At 39.5% G+C, this 18,158-nt stretch overlaps 1 protein-coding gene across 3 annotated transcripts in view; it reads left to right on the plus strand.

The window, feature by feature from the left end:
• The first annotated feature begins 3,009 nt into the window (after window positions 1–3,009).
• insyn1 (inhibitory synaptic factor 1) overlaps window positions 3,010–18,158 on the plus strand; it is a 73,354-nt gene continuing 58,205 nt past the window's right edge. Inside the window, exons 1-3 of one of the 3 annotated variants that reach the window (XM_026913489.3) lie at window positions 3,010–3,515; window positions 4,027–4,376; window positions 4,600–5,497. In XM_026913489.3, coding sequence (XP_026769290.1) covers window positions 5,354–5,497 — 144 coding nt within the window. In that variant the 5' untranslated portion in view covers window positions 3,010–3,515; window positions 4,027–4,376; window positions 4,600–5,353. Of the gene's footprint in view, window positions 4,377–4,599; window positions 5,498–18,158 lie in introns of all 3 variants that reach the window. The other 2 variants (XM_026913488.3, XM_053234996.1) reach the window with 2 other exon arrangements.

Below are 18,158 nucleotides of genomic sequence, written 5' to 3' on the forward strand. Positions count from 1 at the left end.
AAAGTAAAAACCTGCTCGCACAATTATTTTGTCGCATCCAACAGGATCCCAATTCCAGTGCACAACTCTAGTCTCTACCCAGATGCCCTGTGAACATTTTGGGCAAACAATCAAACAAACGAACAAAAAATCAATAGTGCTCCTCTTATTCATATCAGTATTTATATCTGTTTACAACACAGCTGTTCATTATGAATAAAGTATTTGTATTCGGTTACATCTTTAACACATGCACAAACACACACACACACACACACACACACACACACACACACATACACACACACTTAAAGCAGAAGTGCTGGCTTATGTAACGATGAGATCCTTGATCATGAAATAACACATGACTGACGTGTGACTGCTCAGATTCAAATAAACTGTGTCAGTCAAATAAAGCAGTGGCTAGCCAACTCTCTCTCTCTCTCTTTCTCTCTCTCTCTCTCTCTCTCTCTGCTGTAGTACCACATTACCTGGGTGATTTCCTCTAGAGGTACACCTGTGAAGGCATGTGCAGGAGACCTGCAAGGAAAATATTGTGTTCTATAAAACTTCGCCATAAACGGGCAGGTGCAATAAATTCAAGGCAGAAATATTAAGTGGGGCCAACATTTCCTGGCACCTCTCCAGGTCTCCTAGTAAAATGACCTTAACTGTATATGTATGTATGTGTGTATGTATGTATAATATATATATATATATATATATATATATATATATATATATATATATATATATATATATATATATAGAGAGAGAGAGAGAGAGAGAGAGAGAGAATGCTGAATGCATGCACCACAATTTTTATTCACATTGGGGTCCTTTGCTGTGATGCTCTTTTAATAACGTAAAAACAACTGACGTTTTCAATATGTATTAGCTAGAAACTATGCCAATCAGGCTTGCAGAAGACAGTAAAAGAATATGAGAGATTGACTGCAATTATCTGTGTGAAAAAAAAAAAAAAACAGGATGTACACAGGCAGCAAGTCAGAGATTCTCCCAAGGACATCAGTACTTGATTTCTGTGTTTCGTTCAATAGCACTGCCTGAAAGAACCACATCTGTTCAGTGTAGCTTAGCACTAAGCGTGAATAGGACTGATTTTGCCTCTTCCTACACACGTGAGAGTATGAGGGTGTGTGTAGATATCTCTCTCTCTCTCTCAAACGCACACAAACACACACACATGCACACACATGCACAGTCATGCACCTTGCATTGGCTTAGGAAAGCTGATAGGCTTATTTCACAGAGCGCCAGAACACAGCCACTGGGACACATTTCCCTTTGTTAATGAACCCAAGAGATGTTTCCTAGCTGCCGATCGATAAAGCTTTAATTAACACACATTAAAAAAAAAAGAATAACAATGATACACCATGTGTAGGTTACATTTCTTTAAAACAAGACAACATAGAAAAATACAAAATTATAGTAAAAGTACTTAATACGAATAAACAATGCACACTGTATATGTAAGGATTAAAATGGTGTGCTGTTACAGGCAAATAATGTGTTGCCACTCCAAAGTTGATTCTTTTCCTATAACAGTACATCCCGAAGTGCTTTATACTGCTTACACCACAGCAATTTGCCAAAGATTTACTTTTTATTAATGAAAGAACATTATGTTCAAACTTTTAACCATATGTAATTCCTCTTATCGCTTATGTTATAGCAGCTATAATCAGCTATAAACTGACTGTGCTGTAATAAAGCATTGACACTGGAGACTCCTTCTATAAATGTTAAATAAATGTCTCCACACAGAAAACATCACAATATAAGATATTTATTTTTGTTAAATAACAGCACTCTTTATCTGACAACATATTAGAAGGATCTGGGTTTTGCCTTGCAGTCAGAACAACTGTCAGAGCTGCTGCTACGGAATATCAATGAACAACTTCTGTTGAATTTGAGAATTCAACACCACCTGCATAAACTGGCATGATATGTTGCTTTATGCTTGTTTTATTAATGAAAAAGAATGATTACAGCATATTTGCATCATAATGCTATTATGTTTATGAACCTACTTTTATTATTATTATTATTATTATCATTATTATTATTATTATTAAACCAAGTAGTGCAATCACAAAAAAATTACATCTCTTGTCTTCCCTAAATAAATGGTATAAGCTCTACCATGTATATCAGGCACTCAACAGATGTTAGTTTTCATATTTCCCATAGTCCTAATCTTGACAACTCCATATAAATTCCATTGGAATACCAGTTATCTCTTTGGAGTGACCAACATTAAAAAAAATTGTTGCTATTTGATAGATATAAGCTGATTTCCATTGATTTAGTTGCCTTAGAGTTATTATTGCACCTAGTGGAAAAAAATGGGAACTGCAACGTGTTAATAAAGGCTCATTGGGGCAGGAATCACGCTGCCCCATGCTTGCTTTATGAACATTTTTAGTAGAGGAGGAGCAGTGGACAGGACAGTTAATCGCAGGGTTGTTCTTGACTTTATTTTGTTTGTGGCTACTGTATGTCATTATTAATGTCATCCTGCCTCACCACAATCTATGCTCATGGTCAATTGATTCAATTGATTTATTGATGGATGGCCAATAAGAGGACTGAACAAATGACAGATTATCTAAAGTCAGTTACTGTATCCATACAAAGTGACCTATATGGCAAGCATACCTGATACATTAGCCACTGAGTGTAGATTGTGAAAACTGTGTGTATCTAATAAAGGCTACTAGGTGGTTTGGAAATAGTTTTACCATTGCAGCATTTTCTTTGAATAGCATATATTACACTAATATGGATGATCTGATTTGAGGCATGAAGGAGAACACATCATTTGGGATATACAGAGATACAGATTGTGAATTCAGAATAACGGGAGGCAGAAAGGGAGGCAGGGAGAGAGGCCAAGAGAGGGAGAGAGAGAGAGAGAGAGAGAGAGAGAGAGAGAGAGAGAGAGGCTGTGCTCTCAGCAGATACTGTTAGCTGTTGCTGTCTGTTTAAACTCTCTGGCTCCTCCCATCACGACTGGTGAGAGAGGGAGAGACAGAGGGAGAGAAAGAGAGCGAGAGTCGTTTCTGGCAGCCACCTGAACCACTCGATAAACTCCTGCTCCTAGCAACCCGCATCCGCCAGTGAGTGAGGGGGCGAGAGGAAGGGACGGAGAGAGAGTGTCGAGTGAGAGACAGAGAGAGAGAGAGAGAGAGGGACGATGGTTGTGTGTATGTATGTGTGTGTGAGCTACAGGGCTCACACATAAAGGCAGAGGGTACATCTCTTCTTCAGACCCAGGCTGTCGTCACGGACAAGGGGAGGCGTCGCCGTAGAGACGGAGGCAGCGGCGGCAGCCTCAACACCCTGGATCAGCCGTCACCGCAGCAACACAAGCTTTCTTGAGGACGGGAGTCCCAGGGTTCTGCTCCTGTTCTTCTTCTTGTTCTTCTTCTTGTGCCTTGTCTTCTTCTTCCCCTTCTCCTCTTGCTGATGGATGGAATTCTCCTGCTGGCTGGAAGGACAGAGAGGTATGGGAGGGTGTAGAAAAGATACTGAAACAGAGCATGAAAGGAGGAAAGAGCATGAGTGTATGCGTGTGCATGTGTGTGAGTGTCAGACAGAACGAGGTAGTCTGCAACAGTGCTGGCAGGATGAGGGGTAAGGTGCTCAGTTATTGCCTCATTGGAAAAAGAGACAGAATTAGGCTTCGCTCTGGTTCAGCTGCTAACCAGAGCAGAGATCAAGTCAGTCGTTCCCGTCTCCACCTGAGCATGCTGTGTTAGGACACATTCTACTTTCTGTCTGAGGCCGGGGCAGTGAAATCTTCTTTTTTCTTGTCTTTAAGCCTGCACTGCCTTCCGTTTGCCATCCCAGTGCTGAAAAAGTTGGGTAGCTGCTTCTGAAAGAGATAGAGATAGAGAAAGATAGCAAGATAAGTGAGATAGTGTAGGTAAAGGTATGGCAATGATAGATGGGTATATAGACAGAAGGGGTAAAAGAAAGAAAGAGGATGAACCGTTCTCCTTCGTGTCTCCTTAGGTGCCAGGTGACGAGTGAACTGTCCTCTCCTCTCAATCACCCTCGGGGAACAGATATGGGATTTACCTCCTCTGGCCACTGAAAAAAAGAAAGAAAACAGCATTTCTCCCGAGGGAAACAATTTCCATGTGGACTGGATGTCATTCATTTTTAGATGGAATTGAATTGAAAGCAAGAATTTGAAGTGTTTTCTAATGAATTTGGAAATCCACAATTCCATCACCATGAGGAGAGGCATAAGAAGAGATTTTGGATCAAGGACATGCTAATGGTGCTTAAGGCTGGAGTGGGATACACACGTCATTGTCCAAAAAAGTCTTCATCATACTCTTCCTCAGAGGGCTCCCATTGTAAGTATAATTTCACTTCTCTTTTGCTGGCGATATGTAGATGAATTAGGTTTTGCAGAAGAGCACACCTACACAGAGACAATTATGCAATTCTTCCTTCAAATTAGGAAGAACACATCTGAATTGTTTGTGTGAAATGGTTGCATGCAGCAACACCTGACTAGCTGCTTTTTTATATAAGCTAACCTTGAATCTGACTGCCAGTTTTCTCTGTTTGGTTTAGGTCTGTAAAACCCACACTCTGCTTAAAGAAGGCGTGTGCAGGACGCCTTGGGAAATCTCCTCTACTGGAATCTGTTGCCTTTTCCTCTCTTTATACAAAAAGACATTAATTTAACAAAGCAGGAATTTTTAAGCAAATTAAGCAAATCTTAGCCTCTCCAGCCCTTTGAAAGCAAAAATAATTTCTGACGCAGAGCTTTGTTCAAAAATAGGGTCTTTCCTTCTGGTCGGGATTTTGTATGGGTGTTCAAAGTGGACCATTGACAATCGTAGTGCCTCCTTCTTTTCACTAGCCCTCTATTCATTATATAGACAGTGGCAACAGATTTTAGTGTATAAAGGCACACATGGTCAGAAATACATGATGTAACAAAACCTAGTCCTCTTTCCACATTACCACAATTGTTTTTGTCTTAGATTCCATGTACCTGGATCACACCCTTCAGCACTTTTTTTGGATTTAAGACATTTTAAATGACTCCTACATTCTCCTGTCTACTGTCCTCTTCCTGCGGAGCTCTTGGACATCCCACAGTGCTGTGCAGGAGGAGGCTTGTGCCCAGGCCCCACCAGCTTTCCTGGCTCTGCGGGTATTTTTAAGATGTTGGTGCCCGCCTGCGTGGCCCGAGCCCGAGATCGGATCAGTGATCGGATCAGTAGCACTGCGGCTCCTGGTGGCCCCAGACATGGGCCGCGGCTCGGCCTGCCCCCGTGCTCAGCCCTCCGCCCACCCACCCCTGCTCCGCCTGTGAAGGATGTCCAAGAGTCGAGCTCCTGCCCAGGAACCCTCTGAGATCCCCAGCCAGAGAGAGCGCATCCGCAGCCACATGAAGATGGTGATCGAGCAGCTGGAAGGTATTCTCATAGAGCTCAAAGATGTGGCCAAAGAGCTGCGGGAGGTAAGACTGCTTGGAAATTGTAGGGGCTTTTTGGGGTTTTCTGAATAATTTGGGTTCTGATCTTGTATACAAGCTGCAAAATTGCTTAGACACTTATACACCCTTGCCGTAAATGTATGATTAATTTAATATAAGAATGGAGAAGTTGGATGCTTTAAGATTTTTGGATTTTGGTCTAGTTGCCAAATTGACAAGCATCTAAAGGTGTCTCCAGGTAACCCAGAAAACCAACCCAACCCTGTTCACTCTCTAGAATACAGTCCAACATACATTTTGCAGAAAGGGTACAGAAAAGTGGGGACACTTATGGAATTTGGTTTATGTCTACTGACAAGCTCGGTTGAGGTTCAGCAATTCAAGGTTTTCTAGATTAGTGGTTCCTAGACCTGGTACATGAGTACCCCTGCTTTGCATATTTCATACTGGTCCCTGCTCTAACATGTCTGTTCCAACTGCTGACTCCTCTAGGTGATTCCTCTTGGTTATACTGCCCTTTGGACATACAACCTAACCAAAATATGGACCACTTTATACTTTTTCAGAGAGGGAATAGGAAAGTGGGAACCCTTGTGGATTTTGACAACCTGGGTTGGAGTGCAGCATGTGAAAGTATTTTCTAAATGAGTGGTTTCCAACCCTGGTCCTGGACTACCCTTGCCCTGCCTATTTAGTTGGTTTTCCTCTGTCTCTCCCTGTGTTTGAGCAGGGAAAACACAAGAGGTACTTGAGGATGGAGATTGGAAACCACTTCTTCATTTTACACTGTCCTTTGGACAAACAAATGAACTCCAAAACTAATCCCCCTGAGCACCCTCACAAACATGACCCACTTAGCCCTAAATCCCAGGTAAAGTAACCAAAGTTGTCCTACAGGGAGTAACATTTCTGCAATAGCTCAATTAATGAGACTGTTACATGTCTGGATGGGGAGAAAAAATAAATTTGGTGGTATCAGTCAATAGTTTCTTGATGTTACACACCCAGATGGATAGAATAGAGAACATGGCTTGCTTGGCTATAATCATATACAAATGTTTGTCCTTCTCTCTCTTTGTGACTTGCTGATCATTCCCGGAATGGCTGGAGGGGTGTTCGTAAAGGCGTGGATTCATAGGGTGAGGGAAAAGTGAGTGTTTGATATAATGGTGAGATTAATTTGTTACTTGACCACATGACAGGATTTGTTTATGGGGATTCACCGAAATGGTTTGGATTTTAGACCGGACAGAATGTGAGGCAGGGAAATATGTGCAATTGGGAAAGGGAGGTAAAGCACTGAGGTGTGCTAGGTAGGATTTGGCACAGCAATCGTTATGTAAGCACTTTGCTATCAGCTGGATTCCTACTGTATTCTACCAACTGCCATGGAAACAAGATCAAAAGATTCCATTGTGTGTGTTTGTATGTGTGGGAAAAAAAACTACAAATATGTTATGTGTCTGTGTTACGTTTGAGCTGAAAAAGAGTGTGTGTGTGTGTGTGTGTGTGTGTGTGCATATTCACGCATGACAGAAAGCGATAAGTAGATGTGAGAGTGTTTGTTTAGAGCTGTGATGGAGGTGTTAGAATAACAGTTACAGAAGAGGAAGTTCACGTGGCTTAAGTGAGAAGGCATAATGTGCATATTTAAGTCTCTCAAGGTATATAAGACACAAAATAAAAGGATCCGATTCCTCTTTTTTTGTCTTTGTGCGTAGGTGTTTGTCAGCTACTTACTCTACATGAAAAAGAGACTGGGTTTTGTGTGTGTGTGTGTGTTTGTCTGTATAGAATAACAAAGCATGTCTGACCCTGAATGCCAGAATAAGATCTGCTTGTCCTAGACTCTGTCCTGTCCTTCGCTGCAAGGTGCCGTAAAGCTTAATAAAAAGAACCAAAGGTGAAAAAAAGTGTGTATGCACACAGATAGAGAGAGTGAGACAGAGAAGGCATTCTCAAGAGAAGTATCTCATCTCTATCTGAAATTTCTGTACCATTCTATCCTTATATGTATGCGTCCAGCTCACTACATCACCTGCAACACCGTTCTCTACTCAGCAATAACACATAGCCTCATGTAGGACCCCCTGAGGCAGCCGGACCTCCACATCCTCACTCTGTCACGCTGATCGCCTCTGCATCCCATCATCCCTTTCACCAGAGTGTGTCTCAGTCAAGAAAGGAAAAGGCCACGCTACAGTGCATTGTACAACACTGCTGTGACACGCTCACTCTCCAGACGTTAACATGATTGATGATCATCGGAGGCAAGCAGTGGAAATAATGCTATCTCCAGCTATTTATAATCCCCAGAGCTAGCCACTGTCCTGCACACGCACCCACTTCACATATGCATAAGTACTATAAATAGACACTGCACAGGAACATGTTCGATTTAAAAAAAATGCAGCACTCTGAGAAATAGTTGACAAATACTGCCTGCTGTACTGGTGATGACATCGTAGCATCATCCTAACTGCAGTTACAGCCATGGGCTGCTTGTTCAGAGTGTGATTGCTTGTACCGATTACTAATGTTCCATAAAATCTTTAATCTTTTTCCATACGAGATGCGGAGTAAGATGTATCGCATGTGTCAGCTAAATCAGTGATAAATGATTGTGTGCATATAAGCAGGATGGTACTGCTTGTATACATTTAATGATATACACGCGATGTGTGTGTGTGTGTGCTTGTGTATGTGTGTATGTGGTGGGGGAGAGACTAGAGAACCTCTCTTGGGCCTCTCAGTCAATATATTATCCATTTTAAAGACTTGTTGCTCTGTTGCTGACCAAATACTGCCTAACTGCCTGGCAGAACAGCATGGCTGGATTGTTGTTGACCTAGATGTCCCTTCAGACATGAAGTAGGTAAAAAAAAAAAAAATTAAATAAAGTAAGTGTGTGTGTGTAGGAGAGAGCGAAAGTGAGAGAAAAGACTTATGCAACTCAGCCGGTAACTTACATAAAATAACACAAGCAGTTGGGAGTTAGTCATCAAGCCTGCCATTCTGGAAGAGTGTGCAATCTCACACATGGCAGAAATCTACTCATGTTGCTACATTGCTACTGCAACACACACTACAAGAGCTTAATTTGGCCACTGCCTTTCAGCCACTTGCAACACAAATATCTAAAGGTCAAGACTGGATCTTCTATTATTATTCATTGCTTAGATTTGCTGAAAAGAGTTTGGTACATTTGCTCAGGTGTTCTCGATTGTGTGGTTCACCTGAGCACAGTGGACTGGGGTTCGCTTTAAGTGTTATAGCAGAAAAGTGATGTTTGAATGACGTCTTTGGGATGAATTGGAATGCAGACTACATGCCAGGCCTTCTCACCTGACACCACTAATGCTCTTGTGGCTGAATGGATACAAATCCCCATTCCAAAATCTACTGGAAAGCCTTCCCAGGAGACTGGAGACTGGAGGCTGTTAAAGCTGCAAAGGGGGACTAACTCCATATTAGTGGCCATGGTTTTGGAATGGGATGTTCAACAAGCACATGTAGGTGTGATGGTCAAGTGTCAACACTTTGGCCATATAGAGTATATCTAGGATTTTTGTTAACCATACACCACTTTTTGTGATGCATATATCATATATTAGCTCAGATAAGTCAAACTTTAGGCAGAAAAAAAGTCAGACTTCAGAGTGACAGCCAGGAGCTGGCAGCCAAACAGAGGCGAGATAGAGAGTGAGGGTAAACAAACAGTAGTGAGAGAGTTCAATATTATAGGAGGAAAAAAAAGGTCAGTCCTTTTCTTACTGAATATTCAAGGCATTTATTAATAATTTAGTGGGTAGCCAGTGAATGATAGATGATCGTCAGCTGATTTATCCTTGTTGTTGAATTTGTAGTGTTGAAAAGTAGTAGGTTTTTGACAGGCTAAACAAAATACACAGATTAGATAATAAGAGGTAATAGATTTTTTTTTTCCGCTACACTATATTTCTGCCTGCTAGCTAGAGTTAGCCTCAGATATGCACAGATCCTAAGGTGAAAGCTTCTACATTTATGCTACTGTAGGAGCCATGTACTGTGCAGTGAGATTACAACCAGAGCTTGTATTGAGCAAGCTAACATTAGGTGACTAGTTTATTCTGTAGGCTATGTGCTATTTGTGACCTTCAGCAATGCACAGACACTGCTCCTGGATCAGGCAGTCACAATGAGAGCTAACCCGCTGACAGTAGCTAAAAAACAAGCTCCTGCTGAGAGGGTTTGCACTTTCATCTGGTATTCGGTAACTTTGATGGTCACATTGATGTGCATAGAGTTATTTTATTCTCAGGACACTTTTCTAATACTGAGTAGTTGCAAGTCGGGAATACTTGAGTCATGTTCAATTTGGTTCAAGTATTCTGGTTTGGGATGCAGTTTTGAATGTGAATTACTCGGCACAATAGATTTATTTCTATCAGAGAGGGTGAAATTCTAAAATTGTACATCCTGTAGCTTAAATCTAATACTAGGATCGCTTGCATATTATCACAATCAGTATGAAAAAAGGTGCATCGTTTGCAGGTGGTTCTGCTTAAACACAAGCATATTCATCACAGTTTGAATGTTGATAACAAGACCAAAGGGACATTAATAAACAAAGTGATGTTGTCCACATAAAAAAAAATGGTTTACAGCTGGATTGAATATTTCTCTGTGAAAATAATGCTCCACAAATGCATTGATGATGCCTTACCTCTGAGTGCAGACACATTGATAAGTAAGTTTAAAAATGCCCAGATTTATCTAAGATTACTTTGTTTAGGTGGACGGAGAAATAGTCTCTTGTGGTTGAAGGATAAGTAATTGTTGTCATTGCCACAATGAACATGTTCTCAAAAGGGGGTTGGGCGTTGCAGTAGTTACACACAAATTGAATAATCAATACATTTCATTAACAAGTAAATAATGCAGTTCTTTTCTCAATACTATAACACTCCCACAGATGAACTCCCAGGGAGTAAGATGGGAAATGTCCTTCAAGCTACTACAAAGATATCAGGTTTGAACTTGTGAAACAAACAAGGTTTATTAAATAAAAGGCAATTACAGCATGAAGCATTTACCTAGGACAGTCAGTGTTTCTCTGATAAACTGATCAGAAATGAGTAAGAGAGAATGTTGAAGACATAATGAGAGAAACACAATAGCAGGACACCTAACAGGACAGACATACTGAATTTAATGTGCTAGCAATTTTCCCAAGAACATTGCATTCTCAGCCACACCTACTACCAAGTATCTCCTGTAATAACACTTGTACAGACAACCTTAGATCTTTGCTGTCTCATGGTAGGAAAAGGTTAAAGATCTGAGATACAACTATTTTCTGAAAGGTCAAAAATACTTGTCGGGAGCTTCAAGTATGTGCTCAGTCATAATACACTTCAAAATGATAGTTTGGGATACAGACAGATATCTGCAGCCAGTTGCACCAGCTGAACGTAGGTTCTCTTGTAAGTCAGGGCGTAGTTACGTTTTGCCGACTTACCTCGGAAGTCAGAACTTGGAATTATGTCATTTTCAACCTCCTTGTGTTAAAGCTACAAAGTAGGACAAAAAACTCGGATGCCTCCATGTTTGTCTTTTGTTAGCATCAATCTAGCCAGCTAATGTTAATGATGGGTGATGTATATTTATCTGCACCAAACAGCAAACTGTAATTGTATATATGTTGAAACTACGGCACTTGGTGCAGTAGTCCGTAAAGAAAAACAAACGCAGTGGCCATTGTCATGCAAACTAGGCTACGATAGAACTTGGTGCAACTGGGTAATGGATCTAAATTGTACCCTTAAAGCAGATGGGAAAACTCACATTTCATTTATGCTTATTGCTCTTTCACAGTTCTTTGTGCAAAACAATGGTTATTGGTGTAATTAGCAAACCCCAGTTTGTCAGTGTGGTCCATTTCCTTCTGTCATCAAACTACAGTGTAAATTTGCAGAGAAAATTGATAGTTTGTCCTTCTGCTTGGTTCAGTGCTCGCTCTGTTGGTTTTGTATATAGATGAATTTTCATCAGTCATCTTTGTTGGTGATGTGTAGAATAAGAATTTAGACACTTTTTAAAAATTTTTTCTGGCTTTAGCAAGTTGGTCAGGGTTGAAGGTTGTAGTTCACACTACAATAGATAATTGAAAAATAATAGATAGTGAATGCTCGTTCTATAATTAGTCAATATTCAACTGTATAACTATGTTTTGTCTGGTTGGTTCCATGAAAGTCTAGTCTGTCTGCAACTTGCACACAAGATTCAAAGCCATATGTTGGGCTGAAAGGTTTAAGTACTTGTGTAGTGCAATGTAAAGACCTTTAAGTAGTATGTTCTCCATTAATGTTCTTCCTAGAGATCATGTACACAATGCACCCTGTTTTTTCCCCTTTTTTTCTGCCAGAAGGGTTCATAGGTCAAGAGTGGGAGATTTTTACTTTCATGGAGGCAAGAGGGAGTGGTCAGGAATTAAGCTTGTGGGACAAACAAAGAAATAAAGCCACAATTTTGTGTTTGAATTTGCTACTTTGGGTTTAAATCTGGATATGGTTATGAATATTTGGAGCACTTAACAGGCACAGATAGTGGCCTTGTGTTAGAGCCCAAGTTCTTACATATTTGCAGTGCAATGTATAATGATGTGTTCCAGTTCACACTGAGTGCCTTCTGGTTCGATAAACGCTTTGTGATCGGTGACACACCTCACAATCAAGCAAAACACTCTGGCAGAAACCGAACACATTGGCCACCCTGTATGACATACTGTATGCATGCAATGTCAAAACTGGATGTCCTCTGGAGCGAGTAACACAAATGAGGAGAACAAAGAGAAGTCAGTAGAGAAATGGTGGCAGATGGAGAGAACAAGGGGAAAATGTTCCACCTCAAGGAAGTCCATAAGCAGCATGTGGCATGTTCTTGCAAACAAGAGACTGGGGGTGCATGCATCTGGAGTCGGATCACATAGCACCGTGGACCACATTCAATCTGGGAAAGAGAGAAAGCAAGCAGCATCGAGGGGGTGTGAGGATACAGGCAGACAGAGAAAGAATGCCAAGTAGAAAGTCTTTCACCCCCTGTGTTTTGCCCAGCAGAGGTGTTGCGCCCGGGGGAATCAGCTCAGGGCACACAGAGAGCCACAGGACGCCTTAAACTCTGAATCAAAGGCTGCTGCTTACTCTGTTACAGGGTTTAGTCTGTTATATCTCCCTTCCTCTAACACAGGGGAAAGACAACCTGGCCCTGAGTGCAGTGACTGCATACTCATCACTAGGGAAGCTAAAAAAGGACCAAGACCCATTACTGTGCATGTATCCTTGATTCCAAACCTCTTGAGTTCCATAAAATGTCTGCCATGGTGGAATTGAGTGGAAAGTAATCTTGCTCTGCAGTAGTATGCAAAAATGCTTGACTGCCGTGATCGCTAAAATCACATCTCCATGTTAGCACCACTAAAATCTCATCTTCAGGCTCTAACAGAGCTGTGAGATAAAATGTTCTTTCCAGAAGAAGATTTTGTTGCCATTTGCATTTGAGTGCTCAGTCATAGTAATTCAGTTTAACTAAAAATATATCAAATATACTGTAGAAATGTATATTCCATGGATCCCCATCCAAACTGTAACTGAGCATTTCAAAACTAATATTTTATATTTGAGCATTTCATTTATTGTACAGCAATATATGGTGGTAATCTTGCAGACATGTTCACAACCTCAATATTGTGTGTATTGAAAAAAAAAAGTTGAGAACGTGAAAAGGGCTGCACTCTGGCTGAGCAGGTAGCTTTACCTCCTTATTGCTCCCAGGTTTTTCCCTGAGCTCAGGTTACTTGTTTTCTCTATGTGCATTTGGGTTTCCTCTGGGTATGGACTGGCAACACACCAAGGCATTGACGGCTGTTTGTGATATTAGATGCAATGTCTATCAATATGTTGATAAGGAAACTTTTAGGGTTGAGCAATGCAATACATAACATGATCTCAATGAAGACTGATGTGAGGCAAACTATTACGCAAACCTAAAGACAAACAGTTAGCATCATTTTGATTTTTAGATTGTATTTAAGTGTTTCAAGTCTGTAATGCTTTACTGGCTTTATGCCATGTTTGCTCCAAATACCCAACATGGTAAGGAGAAAAGTTGTAACCCTTTCATTCAAACCAAAAAATTTACAGTTTCACCCAAATGGAAATCAAATCTTGGGGGTGTTTCACTTTTTGTATACTCACCGGACATGACTGTCACTGATAGGCTGCATGAATTTACAGTCTGGACTAGAAAGAAATCAGCCCCAGCCTCACTTCTTCATACCATTTTGTGTATTGTCCATAGTCGCTTGGTTCCACAAAAGTCCAAAACCATCCGCCTTAATGCATTTGTTAACAGCAAGTAATCTGACGCAGATGCCAAAAATGAAACCTTATATTGATGTATTTTTATCTTTGAAAGTGTACCAACTAAAGAAGGTTCAGATTGACTGTACACATGACCCGGATAAAGCAGCTGAATGAATGAATGAAAATGTGAAAAGGGAACGATGACGTTCATAGTTACACAACAGATTTTGGTTTGTATCTGCAGTTTGTTGGTGTGAATGGTTTGAAACTAAGAAACTCAGTGCCATTCCTCTCTTCTTGCATCCTGAAGCTAGTAGCATGACATTAGTTAGTGACATGATACAATAACTGTTTTATATAAGCATGCTGCTTTGTTTTGGGTTTGTGTTGTTTTCTTGTTTAGATTGCATCAATATTGAAATTTCCATGATGCCATTTAAATAGGTAAAAATGGCTACATTTGCTATTGCATTTGCTTTTACTGTATAAGTGGCTGGAAACTCACTTAATGAAAAAATGACTAAAATAAATCCAGTGACTAAACCTTTATCAAATGATCTGAGCACACATAATGTAAGACTTTTCATTTAATGATCTTTCAGTGAGAACAAGCTATTGCACCTCAGATGGTGATTATCAACCACCAAATCACTAACTGCCTTGACAGATGTAAGCCAGTTTCCCCTTTGTCCCATTCTCCATGTGCTATGGCTGTGTCCAAATCTGACTGCCTGCTTTGTTCCAGATCAGTGCTTCATACTGTCTTGTCCTCAACAGTGTGTTACAGACAGATTTGTTAGAGATTAGGGAAAGGTTCTGGCTACAGCAAAGGCCCCATATGATGAAGTGAATTAAAAAAATAAATAAATAAAAACATTATCTTGTTACCTAAACATAATCTCTGTATTGTATAATATCATAATCCATTTTGACCCAAATAAATCATAATTCTCTCTGTAGACCCATGGATGTTTTTGCTGTAGCTAACCTCAAGCCACCTCTGTGTCTTTATATATGTTACTTGTCCAGACCTATTTCTCTTTGTTCTTGTCCTCATTTCTTTGCTGAAATTAAATTCTAAAATTAATGAGTCCCACCTCAGAATTGGGTGCATAAGCTGAAGCAGAAGATCACTCACAATGTACACTACTTCTATTGACTCTTAGGGTGCTTTGGTCCATTTAAATCCAAACCCTGCTACATTTTCCCCCTTGGCTGGTTTGTGGCTGGCTTGGGCAGGTGACGTGACCCAAACATGTTGTGTGTGATATTTGTGGGGAAATATTTTTTTGTTGATATGAGCTATTAAACTGATCCGTGAGGTGAAAACTGATCCAAAGGACAGAGCTGTAGTATGCAGAAATGCAATACGTCCTGGATATTTGGGTTGATGAACAAACAGAGAAAAGTAAATGCTGAATGTGTTATATAAAATGTATTGAACAAGTTACTTTTAGAATTGTCTAAATGTTTATTTATCACTGACTCTCTGTGTTTTGTTGTGAGGAGTGTGAACCCGTACAAATCATATAGCAAACGAACCAAAAGTATCATTTTTTACTTTGATTCTGACTCTGCATACAAATGAATAGGTGTGAAAACACCCTTAAAGGTAACAGCAGCAACCTGGTATAAGCTTATTCTTATACTGTATACTTATAGGTGAAAAGGAGACTCAATTATATGCTTATATTATTTGATTTCTTTTTAATGAAGTAAAAAAAATATCTTTGTTTCTACTGTAACAGACACTACAGGCACAAACATGCTTAATGTGTAGATACCCCATGCTTTGTTTAATATTTAACCAATACTTTTACATCGTTGCCAATGCACATCAATGGTTTTGATCTTGTTCTTCTCTCATATACCAATTGTCAAAAGAGGATGTGTTAATTATATTTTACAACAATCCAGCCATCACAAGCAGCTGCTGGTCGATATTGACATTGACAGTGACATAACACCATTAAACGAACAATTACACTGCATTTACAACGTGCTTTTATGCAAGTGAGGAAGAGCTGACAGTTAAATAAGTCCAGTATTGGATCTTGAACTCACAATCTTTTAATAATACATTTATAAGGATTGCGTAAACCTTTTAGAAACAGCGGGTCTCATTTATCAAAATTTTAGCAAAATTGTGTGCAAATGTTTTCATAGGCCAAACCAAACAAAAAATTCCAATAAAAATTCCACAAATGATTTCGTAATGCTGATTTTCTTCATACTCATATGCGTATGTTGATGAATGCCAATAACCTAAAAATGCAAAGTGCATGCACACCACATATCGTTTGTGTATGGAATTTCTCAGATGTAGAAGTGGAAGGTATTTTTACTCACATCTGTGCCAATATAAATATCTTTTAGCAGCGTTACACACCTGAAAAGACCAAATTCTAGAGAATTTTTTTTTTTAATTAAATATGAACCCTACCACTATGCGCCCATGGAAACAAACGCAGTGGTTTTGGCAGCACTGTCAGCATGGTCTGTGAATTATGGCTCTGAGAGTTCCTCAACCTCAGCTACGTCACTCCAGTTCATAACTGTTCTCAACTAGAGATGCGTGTGGGACTGTTTTTTTTTTTTCACCCATACTTTTATTATTTTGATTTGTACCTGCCTGCAACAGTGCAATATTTTCTAATGAATTTAATAAGCTACTAGCCTAAATTAAACCTCTGTGACCCTCTCTAACCAGGCAGTTACTTAGGATGAATGAATGAAAGCTGCAAATGCATGTTAATGAATGTGGGCTTAGTTTGTCCCTCGAGCTCCATATCTGACAACTCAACCTCACCCACAAGAAAGTTAATCCCTCCTGCTCATGTGAATTTTTTGTTGCGTCCTGGTTTCAACCAGATTCTCTATAAGCAGTAGATACAGTAAATACACTGTGGACACTTTGTAAGATATCTAAATATAGTATGTCACGAATGAGCTGTTACTAAAGACAAAATAATAACTTCAAAGATGAGGATAAAAATAACTGATACACCAGTCTCAAACAGTCAACACATAATGATAACAGTCTGCACGCTTTTCTATTTAATGCAAAGACAAAGCATGTATGTTATGTCAGGTTATGTCATCTTATGGCTTTTGACATAAGACTTGCATAATGTCCCCAGCATTACTTTAAAAGATTCATACAGTGATTATGAATGTGTTATGAAAGTACAGGAACTCTTTGATTCTCGCATACTTATAGTTTATATTGAAGCTCTTTGCAATTTAGTTGTTTTAGGGCAGTGCTTATAAGTCTACATGACATTTACATAAGTGCAAAATTACTTCATGAATCTACATATAGACACTGGCTGTCATGAAGTTTTTTTAAAATTATTTTTTGTCAGTTAAGATGTTGTGACATGCATTCTTGTTGACATAAGTTTGTGTTATGACAACTGGCTTTGTATCTCAGTGTATGTCAGAATCATATAATAGTCATAATGTGACAAAATCTCATTTAGGGTTAGAAAAATACAAATGACTCTGTCCTTATGCAATCAGGCTTTATGACAGATAACACCTGTATTAAGCCTAAGAATGTAGTTATGTTGAATTTATGTATGAATTTTATTATTGTCCTATGAACACAGCTCTGAAGTAAATTGTTACCTGATCCTTTTGCGCTTCTAATAAGGCTTACTTCTAATAAGGTTTATTTTTTCATGTTATATCCTGTAGGCCAAGTACTGAGAAGGAGATCGTATAAGAGATATATTAGGAGATTGTATAAATTTATGGTAACTGATAATTCTAAAATAACCCCCACAAAAAATAAAACAATAAATAAAAATCATAAATGTGTGCATGTAACAGATGGGTTCTTTGTACAGACTCCACATTAAACTGCAGAACTGATGATGGCTAGGGTTCAATTGATTTTGAAGCCTGACCCAAGTGCTTCAAAAGAATTGTGCTCTGTGCCCAGTGGCAATGTCAGGATGCACAAATGGCTTTAAATGGCAGGACTACTGGAAAAAAAACCCACAGAGCTGAACATCAACTGAAATGCAAACTTCCATGCTAATCACACCAGGGTACAAAATGGAGGTGATTGAGTTCAGAGTACAGTATATGCTGAGGAAGTTTCAGGTATCACTCCAAAAAGTTAATATAACAAGCATTCAAATAGTTCACAAGGCATTGTTTGGCGATGTTTCCATACTTGCATGAATCAAAAAAGAAAAACTCCACAATGTAACACATATTTTAAAATCTTTATTTTTTTATATTTGTGATGTGTTTAGTGATTCTGGTGCTAATTTGTTGGTTGATGCTGTTTTTCTTTTATTATTCCAGTGAGAAGTTAGCAGTTGTCTGCTAGT

This window comes from Pangasianodon hypophthalmus, chromosome 6 (assembly GCF_027358585.1).
Source record: "Pangasianodon hypophthalmus isolate fPanHyp1 chromosome 6, fPanHyp1.pri, whole genome shotgun sequence".
Lineage (NCBI taxonomy): Eukaryota > Metazoa > Chordata > Actinopteri > Siluriformes > Pangasiidae > Pangasianodon > Pangasianodon hypophthalmus.